At 53.7% G+C, this 11,566-nt stretch overlaps 1 protein-coding gene across 1 annotated transcript; it reads right to left on the minus strand.

The window, feature by feature from the left end:
- Positions 1-1,710: 1,710 nt before the first annotated feature.
- LRRN4 (leucine rich repeat neuronal 4) lies at positions 1,711-10,260 on the minus strand. Its single transcript, XM_026503042.4, has 4 exons — positions 9,585-10,260; positions 8,235-8,439; positions 4,855-4,992; positions 1,711-3,370 (listed from the first exon to the last, which is right to left on the minus strand). The coding sequence occupies exons 1-4, from the start codon at positions 10,234-10,236 to the stop codon at positions 2,131-2,133; spliced, it is 2,235 nt and encodes a 744-aa protein (XP_026358827.3). The 5' UTR covers positions 10,237-10,260; the 3' UTR covers positions 1,711-2,130.
- Positions 10,261-11,566: the final 1,306 nt, after the last annotated feature.

Consider the following 11,566-nt stretch of genomic DNA (forward strand, 5'->3'; position numbering starts at 1 on the left):
CCTTGAGATCATGACCTGAGCTGAAGGCAGACACTTAACTGAGCCACCCAGGCGCCCCTTGATTTTTTTTTTTTTAACAAATAAATGCTGTTTGGGGTTGAATTGTGTCTCCCCAAAAGATAATGTTCAAGTTCTAGGCCCTGGTACCTGTGAAGGTGACCTTATTTAGAAATGGGATCTTTGCAGATGTAATCATGTTAGGATGAAGTCCTACTGGATTTGTGCGGGCCTTAATTAATGCCTAGTGTCCTTATAAGAGGGAAGTTTGACTTCTGGGTATATACTGGAAGGAAATGAAATCATCTTGAAGAAGAGATCTGCACCCCTATGTTCACTGCAGCATTATTTACAATAGCCAAGACCTAGAAACAACCTAAATGTCAATGGATGGGTGGATAAAATGTGGTATAAATATATAGAGACAGTAATATTTATTATTCAACCATAAGAATGGAAATCCTGCCATTTGCAACAATATGGATGGAACTTGAAGGCATTATACCAAGTGAGATAAGGCAGAGAAGGACAAAGTCTGTATGATTCCATTTCTATGTAGAATCTGAAAACAAACAAAAAAACCCAACTCGTAGGAACAGCAGTAGTTTGGTGGTTCTTGGCGGCGGGGGGGTGAGGAGGGACAATGGGTGAATGTGGTCAAACGGTACAAACTTCCAGTTATGAGTACGTTCTGGAGATCTAACGATCCCCAGAGGGCAGCACAATGATTATAGTTAATGTATACTTGAAAGTTGCTTAGAAAGTAGGTCTTAAAAGATCTTAGCACACACAAAAAGGTAACTATGTGAGGTGAAGGTAACCTTTTCATAATCGTTTCCCAATATATATGTGTATCAGATTATTACATTGTACACTGTAAACTTACACAAAGTTATATGCCAATTATATCTCTGTAAAGATGGGGGAGAGATATTTTTTTAAAAGGGAAATTTGGACACAGAGAATGCCATAAGACAATGGAGGCATCGATTGGATTTATCTGCAAGCCAAGGAGCACCCAGGACTGCCAGCCACCAGGGCAGGCATGAAACAATTCTCAAGAGTCTTCAGAAGAAACCACTCCTGCTGATACCTTGGTTGTGGTTTTCTGGCCTGAACTGTAAGAATAGATTTCCGTTGTTTTCAGCCACCCAGTTTGTAGTAATTGTTACAGTAGTCACAGAAAAGTGAAATAAATACTAATGTAGAAAATGTAAATCTAGAAATATGACCCACATTGTAATTTTATAAAATCACTTATTTAAAGTTGGCATACAAGTGAAAAGGGGTGTCTGCAGGCATAGTCCACACTCAGATACAAATCATGAGGGCACTGTTTGATGCAATGGAGAGCAAAGTGCTCTGGCCTCTAGCTAGAGCCTTGAGGTTCTCTTTTGTTCATCTCTTTTTTAAAAAGACCAAATCCTGAAAGTGACCTTATTATGCTTTCTTAGGAAAAGGAGTTCATAGTTTCTTTGACCACCTAGACTATGGAGAAGTGCAGTAAACAATGACTTTAAAAAGGACAGCTTATCCTTGTGTTTCACAGATGTTCCCAGAAGACTGCAGTTTTAACTACCAAGCTAGAAGGCACATTTTTTGCCAATAAAAGCAATCAACCCGGAGAGCCTCAGGAAACAACCAGTAGCTCTCCCTTATCCCCAGTTCTCAGATTAAGAATCTGCTGGAACTGATTGCTTGAATACCACGTGCCTTAGCCAGAGCTTAACCACTAGGGAACCTCCCTGAATTGACCTGAGGATGTCACTTCCAATAAGGCAAAAGAGACTGACTTGTGTGAACTGTTTTATCTCTTCCTACTTTCACACCCAACCTATTCGACTGGACACCAAGGGGCACTGACTGCTGAAAAACCCAAGTCACACACAAGGATACCCCGCCGCAACGCAAGTGGTCTGGTGTGAACTATAACGTTTCCGGGAACGGAGAAGTAGAAGGCAGGGAAGGCAGTGGTTCCTCGGACCGAGAAACTGCGTGGCAAGTTCCCTTTGTGCCCGAACAATGCTGGCTTCACAGGAATTAGAGGCATTCTGAGCTGACGGGGTCACCTTCGACCCTCTGTATCTTCTTTTCTGCACAGGCGCCAGTTCGAGTGCGGGAGGGGGCGCTGAGCTAACTGAGGGTCTGGAGCTTCAGCGGGTAGTCGAAGGCGGGGTTTTTGTAGGCCACCAGGTGCGTGTCGTAGCGCTGCGGGCGCGGCGTCCGGCCCCGCCTGCACAGACACGCGGCGAGCAGCAGGGTGCTGACGAGCAGCAGGCCGCAGGCGGCGCACAGCCCCGCGAAGATGAGCACGAAGCTGGGCTTGGTGGTGAAGGCGGCGCACGCCCGCGTCCGGCCTGAGGCCGGCGGCTGGCTCAGGCCCGCGCGGTTGGCGGCCAGGACGCACACACGGTACGTGGTGCCGGGCCAGAGCCCGTACAGGGGGTGCTGCCGGGCGGTGGCATAGATGTCCGCCACCACCGTCACCGACTGGTTCCCCGGCCGGCCCTCGGGAGAGTAGCGGATCTCGTAGCCGCGCACCACCGAGTTGGGGGCGCACCAGCGGACGAGGGCCGACGTGTCGGTGGTCTCGGTCACCTCCTGCAGCCTGGGGGGGTCCGGGAGGGTGTCTTCCCCGCTGAGGCCGGGGCACCGGCACCGCGAGCGCCTCTGCAGCTCCGCGCACGGGGTCTGGAGGTGCTTGCAGGGCTGGTAATCACAGGGGACGTCCTGGGGAGGCGCTCCCACCTCCTCCTTCTGCCCCCCCTCCTCCTCACTGGAGTCGTCCAACAGCAAGATTGGAATCGCGCCCTCGGAAGGACTCGGGTGGGGCTCCTGCGGGGTGGCCTGTGTCGTGCAGTCGGGCCGGGGCGCCCGCACTGGGCTCCGGGGGGTAGGGGAGAGCTCAGGGTGTTTGCGGGCCGAGGCGGTGGAGGCGGCCGAGACGTGAGGCGCTCGCACCAGCCCGGCAGCGTGTTGTTCTTGGTGCTCCGTCCCCGCTGTGCTTGCAGCCCCGCGCAGAGCGCCGGAGCTGCTGGAATCCGCCGTGGAGACGGCCTTGGACGGGGCGGTCCCCACCTTGATGCCCCTGTGTGACCCTGAAGTCTGTGTGGCGGAATCCGCGGGGAGGGAGGGGGGCTTGGTGACACTCTGTCCAGCTTCCACAGGTGGAGTGGAGGCGGCCGTGCTCGGTGGGGTGCTGAGATCCTGTGTAGATGGTGTCTGGGTGAAAGGAACAGAGTCGGGCGAGCTGGAATCGAGGAGGGTGGTGTTTTGGTCCAAATGGCACACAGTGGGCAGCTGGGTCAGCGAAAGAGGGGCCGAGAAGGTGTCTTGGGATCCTGGAGCTGGTTCGCACACCGTGTCTGCTGCCCTAGAGGGGAAGCCAACCAATTAGAAGGTGTTTGAGTCCTCGGTGCAGACAATCCCTGTCATCAAACCCTGTCAACGTGTCTGCCAGGTACCACCTGCTACACACTCTCGGTCCCTCACTTCCCTGACCCTCAGGGCAACCTGTGGAGGAGGCTTCCCTCGTGGTTCCCATTGGGCAGAGAGAGAAACAGAAGCTCAGCAAGAGGAACGAACGGCCCAGGATAGCAAGTGGCAGAACCTAAACCCAGGGCAGGCATTGTGAATGGTGGTTCCGATTCTCCCAGTATAGTCTGCCATTTTGTTGTCACGGATCTGCTTCCTGGCTGAGTACTAGTAATAATACTCACACTAGCTAATATTTTCTGAGTCCTTGCCATATGCTAGTGACTACTGTTTGCACTTTACTGTATCAACTAATTTAATCTGTGTAACCTAATGAGGTAGCCAGAATTATCCCCATTTTACAGATGAGGCAGTACCGGCACAGAGAGGTTAAGTAATACAGCCTAAATCAACAGCAGTAAGTGTGAAGAGGCTGCACTCTCAACCTCTTCATTAATACTATAGTGAGACCCTTCACTGCAAAGGGCCTGGGTCCTTATCTTTGGAGGTAACATAAAGGGGATGGGGGGCAGACTGATCCCCACTTCACAGCTGGGTTTGGGTGGGACGTGAAAAAAAACGCACAGGATGGGGGGAGGTGTCTCCTAAAGTGAGCTAGAAGTGCTAGTGGAGCTGGTTTGAGGGTACTCACCACAGAGGTACCCCCAGCCAGCCCCTATTCTCTCCTGGTGTCCAGCCTGGGCATGGCTCTCCACTGTAAAAACAGCTCTTCTAGCCAACGGCCAACAGGAAGTCTTTGAAGGACTTCTTTTTCCCCTGTCCCACAACAGCTCTGTAAGCCCACTGGCCTTGGAATGAATGATGCAGAAGACCGGGTTGCATCTTGGGGACTCACTAGTGGGGCCCAGCAGTTAAGAGCCACCTCCACCATTTTGGAGGAAGATGGATCCTGCCTCCGCCACCCAACAGCTGCATGAACCTCAGCAAGCACCTCCTCTCTTTGGGCCCCAACCTGCTCGTCCGCAAAATGGAACAAAGATAAGACTGTCTTGGCGGAGACAATCCAGGTGTTCACTTAGCCCATTTTTTTTTTCCTACTGGGCACAAAACTAGACCCCATTTCCCAGCCTCCCTGGTAGTAGGTATGGCCTGCTTGCTGACATCTGGCCAATGAGATGTGAGTGGAAGTGAGGAGCCACACCTCCTGGCTTGGCCCATTAAAACCGTGGTGTCTGTTCCTCCATGCTTTCTGCCACTCTGGCTGGCTGGAACCGAGAGCCTGGATTACTGGGGGACCCTGAGTGTGACGACATGGGGGATGGCCCCTTTGCCCAACACTGCCAACCTGCCCAAGATGAGCAAGCCATAAAGCTGTGAGAACTTCAGCCCACCTCTTGGTCATCTGCTTTGTAAATGTGTTACCTGCTTAGGACAATCCTCTCTGCATCCCTGAGGAGCCAGGACAAGTCACAGCTGCACAGGAGGGGGTTGCCGAAGAGGTTGATGGACAAGACCTGGGAAGAAGGCAGGCTCCACGGAGGGAAGGAACTCAAGTTGCAGCTGAAATGCAAAAAATGAAGTCAGGCTTTAAAAACCAAGTCAGAACTATTCCCAGAGAGCCATGGGGGTGTCCCTGCAAGACCATTCTATTAGCAGTTAGATGATACTACTTTGCACAAAACTCTTAAATGACCTAAGACTTCATTTTTTTGTCATCTGTAAAGTGGAGATACCAGCCCAACTCAGTCACTATCGCCCCTCATATCAAATGGAGCCAATACTCCCCTGTCCATTTGTTATATCAAAAAGAGTCTGGGATAATGAAACTGTTTATTAAGTGTACATCTCCACACAAAAGTAAGATGTTGTTATTATAGACCAGTCACAAGGAATGGCAGAAGTTGTTCATTCATGAGAACACTCTCGAGTATGTACTATTGCAGTTGAACTGTCGTTGATGGCATTCAACACCAGTCCTTTGGAAGATGCCTCGCTGAAGTGTATCAGTTAAGCTCTTGCTGAGTAGAAATTTCCCCAAAACTTAGTAGCTTATGACAACAAATATTTGTTCTTTCTCATGATTCTGTGGTTCTTGTGGTCCGGGCCAGACCGGGTGGGGCTGGAAGATCTAGGATGGCCTCCCATATGGGGAGCCTCAACTAGGTTTGCTGGGCCTCCCTCCACATACTCCTCATCATTCAGGAGGCTAGCCCAGGCCAGTGCACGTGGTGGTGGAGGGGTAGGGTCCCCACCAGCCAGGAAGGGAGAACTCCAATCCTCAACTGCTTTCAAGCCTCTGCTTGCGTTGCTTTTGCTAATGTCCCACCTAAGCAAGTCACATGGCCAAGTCCAGGTTCAAGAGGTGGAGAACAGACTCCACTTCTTGATGAGAGGAGCTGCAAAGTCACATTGCAAAGGGGTGTGTCTACAAGGAAGGGAGGAATGACTGGGGCCATTTTGTTAAGGGTCTAGCACACCCAGCAATGGCGGGTCCCCTCCCAATGCACGGCTCTTTCTTCTCTGGAGTCTTACAGAGCATTTGGCCTCAACTTTCTCAACTCCTTGAGTCCCCTGGCCTCCTCACACATACTCAGTTATACTTGGTCTTGAGCGACAGGAGCTGCACTTTACCTTCAGGTTTCTTCTGACCGAAGGCTGGCTTTCCTCCACCTGCCTGGGAACCATCTGCCTTCCCAGCTGCTCTGTGGGGGATGCTCATGTGCCAGGTGAGGACGGACCCACTTCTCAGATCTGCTCTAACACTCTGGGGTGGTGGGGACCGGACAGTTGTCCCCTCTGGAAAACCAGATATATGTGTGTGCTATTTATACAGAAACTTAATGCACACATAGGAGTAAAGACATCTATGCATGCTTGCTTTCAGCAGCTTTCACGGAGCTAGAGTGGATATCTTAGAACGAGAGTTTACTTGGCACTCCAGCATGCCAAGGAAATACTTTTCTTTTTGCCTGAAGGGGGAGAGGGAAAGGACTATCACCTTCTTGAGCAGGTAACATTGCCCAGGGCTTTACCCTCATTATCTCACTGACATCATTATGACAATTCATTGACAGAATAACATTTCGCTCATTTTACATATAAGGAACATGAGTCCCTTCCTTATCCTGTGGCCCTTTCTGCCACCAGTGCACCTTGCATGTGATAAAATCAAGTCGAATCACCACCTCCATGGAGGTACGGGAGGGCCTGGCTCACATCCTGGTGTGTTGCGTGTCTCTGCGTCTGAACTTACAGAGCCCTAGTGTGAAAGAAGTTTCACTTGCTGTCCGAAATAACCTCTTTTCACTTCTTCGCTGAGCCACTGCCCTTCCCTCCTGCATATCGGAGGGGGCCATGGAGGGCTTTGGGCACCCTGGTTGGCAGCAGCCAGAAAGGTGCCCATCCCCTCACCAGTGGGGGCTGGCCGTGCCAGGGCAGCCGAACATGAGTCGGTATTTAGCACAGCCCCCCAGGGGAGACTGTGGGTGAGCTAAGGAGAGCAAGAGTCGGCCTGGCTGAGAAGGGGGAGAGAGCGTCCAGCAGGGCAGATGGAGACGCTTGAGAGCACCAAGAAAGCAAGTGGCTGGTTCCTTCCCCCCACCAGCTGGAGCACAGGTGGTACGGGCCCGGGGGCGGGTGGCTAGGATGAGCCAGAAGGGATTAAACCTTCTCCTTCAGGCCCCGGAAGGCACTACAAGGTTTTCATTTGGCAGGGGACTCAATCAGATTATGACTTTGACCTCTTGGCTGAATGTGGTGACTGGATCGCAAGTGTTCCCAACCTGGGGTCCGCAGAGACAGGGTGTGTGACCGGGGATGGGGTCAGGATTTGAGCAGGGGCAGTGTGGCTCCGCACCTGATACCTTACATACAAGTCTGAAGCTCAGAAGAGGAGTCTGAGCCGGAGAGAATGCTATCCCTCTCACCAACATCACCACCACCACCACCATCATCACGATTGCCATCACTGTCGCCAGTTCACCATCACTACCAACATCATCATCCCCATCACCTTCACAGCCATCACATCGTCTTCACCGATGGTACAGCACACACCACGTGCCACGCACTGAGCCAAGTGCTCTGCACGTTCTGTTTCCTTTTCTCCCATGACAAACCCCAGAGTGAACGCTCTGGTTGTGGCTGGAGCTAGCAGAGAAATGAGAGGAGTGGCTACTTTGAAAGTGTTGATGGGGCAAAGGTGCTTCCCGGGGCCCAGATGTGGGCCCCCAGGAAAGGAGGTGGCCTGGGGTCATCTTCAAAGGGATGCTGGCCTTCCTGTGGAAGTCAGGACAGGAACTGCTCTTGATGAGGACAGTGGATACAATGACACTTTGGACAACCAGGCCTGAAAGGACCGACCCTGGGTCCCAACTACCCTCTCACCTTTCCTCCCTAGACCATTCAAACTTCGGAAGGGCTGAACTGCATAAATCCCTGGGGTGGGTTGGAGGGAAGCAGATGGACCCAGAAATGGAGAAGAACCTGATGCCTCATCCCCTCTTCTTACTGCAAGTTTCTCAGCCTGGGCTTAAAGGAAACTTTATACGCATGAGAGTTTGGAGTTTTACTATTACTCTGGACAAACCGAGTTGCATGCTTATTAGGCTAATGGACTTTCTGGTCCCAACTAAGATATCAGCCAAAGGATGAGGAGGAACAGAAGTGCAGAGAGGATGCGAAGGAGCAGAAAGAGAGGAATTAAGGTCTGGTTAGTGCTGCAAAATGGTTACAGGTGTTCAACTTAGTGTAATGGGCAGAAATCAGTTATGGGATTCACATGTGTCTTAGAAAACACTTACTTCTGGAGGAGAAGGACCTGTAGGTGAGGAGTGGCTTGGAAGATGTGTGTGTGGACAGAGGTAAGTGCTGAGGAGTCTTGACAATCCAGCTGCTGCAGGTTGGGGGTCATCTTGAAAATGTCCCCCTCCAGGATTCTCAGCCTGGGCATCTTCCTCAGGTAGAGTGCTGTGAGCTTCGGCAGGTCTCTGATCCACCCCGACTGCACTGAAAGACAGAGGGGAAACTGCCCACTACCCAGCAAGGCACAAACCCGAGAGGCCAGCACAGCATCACGGAAAGAATGAGAGGGACAAGGTGAGCATAAAGGTCATTGCTGAGCGTGGGCACTCAGCAGCTTTGGGAATCTCGGAAGCATAGACCATTTCAGCTGGAAGAGCCCTCAGAGACCCACTGGTCTTTCCTTCCTTTCCTTCCAGCCCTGGGGCAGCCAAAGTCAGAGAGGAGAAGGACAGGCCCAGGGCCACACAGCTGGGAAGGGATAGAGCGGGGATTTGAACCCAGGACACTGTCTCCAAGGCCACTGTTGCCCACCTTCTTGTTAAACTCCACAGGGCAATACCCCAGACTTCACTCTGATGGCTACCAGAAGTGGAGACATTTTTGAGAGAGGCAAGGATGGAGGAGAGGAGGAGCAAGGCTGGGTGAGGCCCAGAAACCTAATTTTGTGGCTCTCCGGACAAATGGAGAATGTGCCACTTTCACTGTTTTCCATTCTCGCTTTTTTTTTTTTTTTCCTGTCTGCGGTGGAACAGGTGATTATAGGCATATATAGTGTTTTTTAAAAAATAAAACCAACCTTGTGAATCAGTCAAAACATGTCAAGTACATGTCTTGTTTGAAGATTCAACGTTCACAGAAACAATTTGAGCCAAACCAAGTAGAAAAATCAATGAATTCATCGGTGGTGTATTTGGTGCGAAATTCATTCATTAATCAGCCCCAAAGCGATGCCCCCACTTCCCCATTCTATAAGCACTTGCCAGCTCTGCTGGGTAGCAGAACAGAGTGGCTAAGGTTGGGCTCTGGGCCCCGAGGGCCTGGGTTCAGATTTGCAGCCACCCCTTAATGAGCTGGGAGACCGCGGGCCAGACATTCACCTGTGGGTGCCTTGGCTCCCTCCTAAGTAAAGCAGAGCTGCGTAATAACAGTCCCCACCTCTTGCGCCTCCAGGAGTTAACCCCAATGTGGCCCTTCGGACCCGGGCCCCCTGGGCTCTGGAAATGGAAGGTGGGGTTATTTTCGAGGCGCAAGCTAGGCGCCCGGGTCGCCGCCCCGGAGGAAGTTCACGGCCCCGCCCCGGGAGCGCCGGTCCAGCCCGGCTCCGAACTGCCCGCGAGGCCCGGACTCACCCCGCTCCAGGAACGTGCCGCTGAGGTCCAGGACCTCGAGCGCGCCGCCCGCTCCCGCGAAGGCCGCGTCGGCGATGCCCGCGCCGGGGTCGCGGCCCAGCGCCGTGCCGGAGAGGTTGAGGAGGCGCAGCGCGGGGAGGCAGGCGAAGGCCCGGGGCTGCAGCGCCCGCAGCGGGTTCCCGGCGAGCGCGAGCGAGCGGAGGCCGGGCAGCGCGGGCCCGGCGCACGGCGGCAGCGCGGCCAGCAGGTTGTGGCTGAGGTCCAGCGTGTGCAGCGCGGCCGGCCCGCCGGGGCCCCAGCGCAGCGCGGCGATGCGGTTGTGGCGCAGCGTCAGCACCTGCAGCCGCGCCAGGGGCGCGAGCTCGGCGGCGCTCAGGGCGCGCAGCAGGTTGTGGCTGCAGTCCAGGCTGCGCAGCGCGGGCGGCAGGCAGCCGGGCAGGCGCTCCAGGCTGCGGTTCGCGAGGCTCAAGGTCGAGGCTCCCGCGGCGGGCAGCCCCTCGCAGGGCGAGCCCGTGGCATTGCCGGTGCCGCTCTCCCAGGGGTCCTGCCGAGTCAGCCGGAAAAGAGGCCCCCTCTCCTGGTGGGGCCTTGCCCAGCCGGGGCGCAGCGCGGTGGGCAGCAGCAGGGGCAGCGGCAGCAGAACCCACCACATGGTGCGTGGCTGGGGAGAGAACAGCGGGACAGCCCCTTCAGTCCGCAGCAACCCTGGAACGAAGGGGCAAATGTGAGAAGCACAGACCCTAGATGTTTCCTGAAGGGCGGGGTGGGGGTGGGGGGGGACGTTCCTGTGGCACCTCCTGCCGTTCCTGCCCCCAGCCATGCCTTTCCCTCTAGTTCACTTGCGGATTAGCATCCACAGGTGGCTTCTTGCAGAAGGCGTCCCTCATCTGTCCCCTCCAGCCTGAACCTCCAAGTAACCTCCTCCCTTCTCCCCACTGCATGAGCTTCTGGAGGGAAGAGACTGTGTCCTTTATTGCTGTAAACTTTCCCCAGGTGCACAGACGCGGCTCCAGAAACGTCTATTAATAATGAGCCAGTGAATGACCTCAGGCAGGAGAAGCTCTGCTGGAATAGAAACATGGGGCTTCCGGAAGATTCTGTCAATTCCAACAAAACTCAGTTGCCTCAGTTTTTCCCCTTAGACCTGCCCAGCCACAGGTGAGTCCGATTTGCATTTGACCTGGTTTGCAGGTCATATTTTAAAATGAGTTCTGAGGGCTGAACTTTCTCTTCAGAGGGCTTTCTTGAGAGGGCCCTCAGGGTTGCCTTTTGGGAAGAAAAGAGCCCCCAGAAAGCTGTGAGACTTGGAAACCTGGAATCCAGCGTTTCCTGGTCACAGGCTGGTTCCAACAAAAGGCAGGGCCCCTGAGGTCAGCCCGGCCCTGGAGGGGTGGCCGAAGGCTCTAGGTATGGAGTTTCTAGAGTCCCCAGAATTTCTTAGGGCAGCTGGGAGATCAGGTAGGGGTAGATCACAAAGCCATGGGCTAGTTTGGGAGCTGCAAAGCTACTTCCAACCAGGCCTGGCCTCGAGGTCACTGCTTCCTGTGGCCCCATCTCTGCAGGTGTGTATTCCTCTACCCCACTGTCTCTGCTGACCACCAGGTTTCTGAGCAAGCACCCAGGCTCCAGGGGAAGGGCTTCTCTCCTGCTAGTTGGGGGTCAAGACAATGAGAAGGATCCTGGAAACTGAGGCCAGGAGTCCAGGCGTCTGGCAGTATGTCATACTCACCCTAAGCTGTCCTTTTGGAGTGTGGCAACCCCTGGATGGGCCTTTACAGTCCACTATCTTATAGGTTCCAGAGCTCCGTGATTTAGCCGCTCAACTCTGAATTCCAGAGGGAGGCCTGTTTCCTAGGTATCCCTGCTCCTGGCCCCACCCACCGAGAGGGCCTGAGATACTCCAGTCCCTGCAGCCCCTCCTTCCCCACCAAGACTTTGTGGTCCTTAGCCAACACTCTCACTGCCTGTTTCCTTCCTCCCCT

Source organism: Ursus arctos, unplaced genomic scaffold (genome assembly GCF_023065955.2).
Source record: "Ursus arctos isolate Adak ecotype North America unplaced genomic scaffold, UrsArc2.0 scaffold_16, whole genome shotgun sequence".
Classification (NCBI taxonomy): Eukaryota; Metazoa; Chordata; class Mammalia; order Carnivora; family Ursidae; genus Ursus; species Ursus arctos.

What these genes read in the sequence shown, in the direction of transcription:
- LRRN4 (XM_026503042.4), bottom strand. Translation starts at nt 10,236, where the DNA reads ATGTGGTGGGTTCTGCTGCCGCTGCCCCTGCTGCTGCCCACCGCGCTG. An exon ending in CGGCACGTTCCTGGAGCGGG is followed by an intron (nt 8,440 to 9,584) that starts GTGAGTCCGGGC and finishes TCTGTCTTTCAG; the next exon opens with TGCAGTCGGGGTGGATCAGA. An exon ending in GAGAGGATTGTCCTAAGCAG is followed by an intron (nt 3,371 to 4,854) that starts GTAACACATTTA and finishes CTTCCCCTCTAG; the next exon opens with GGCAGCAGACACGGTGTGCG.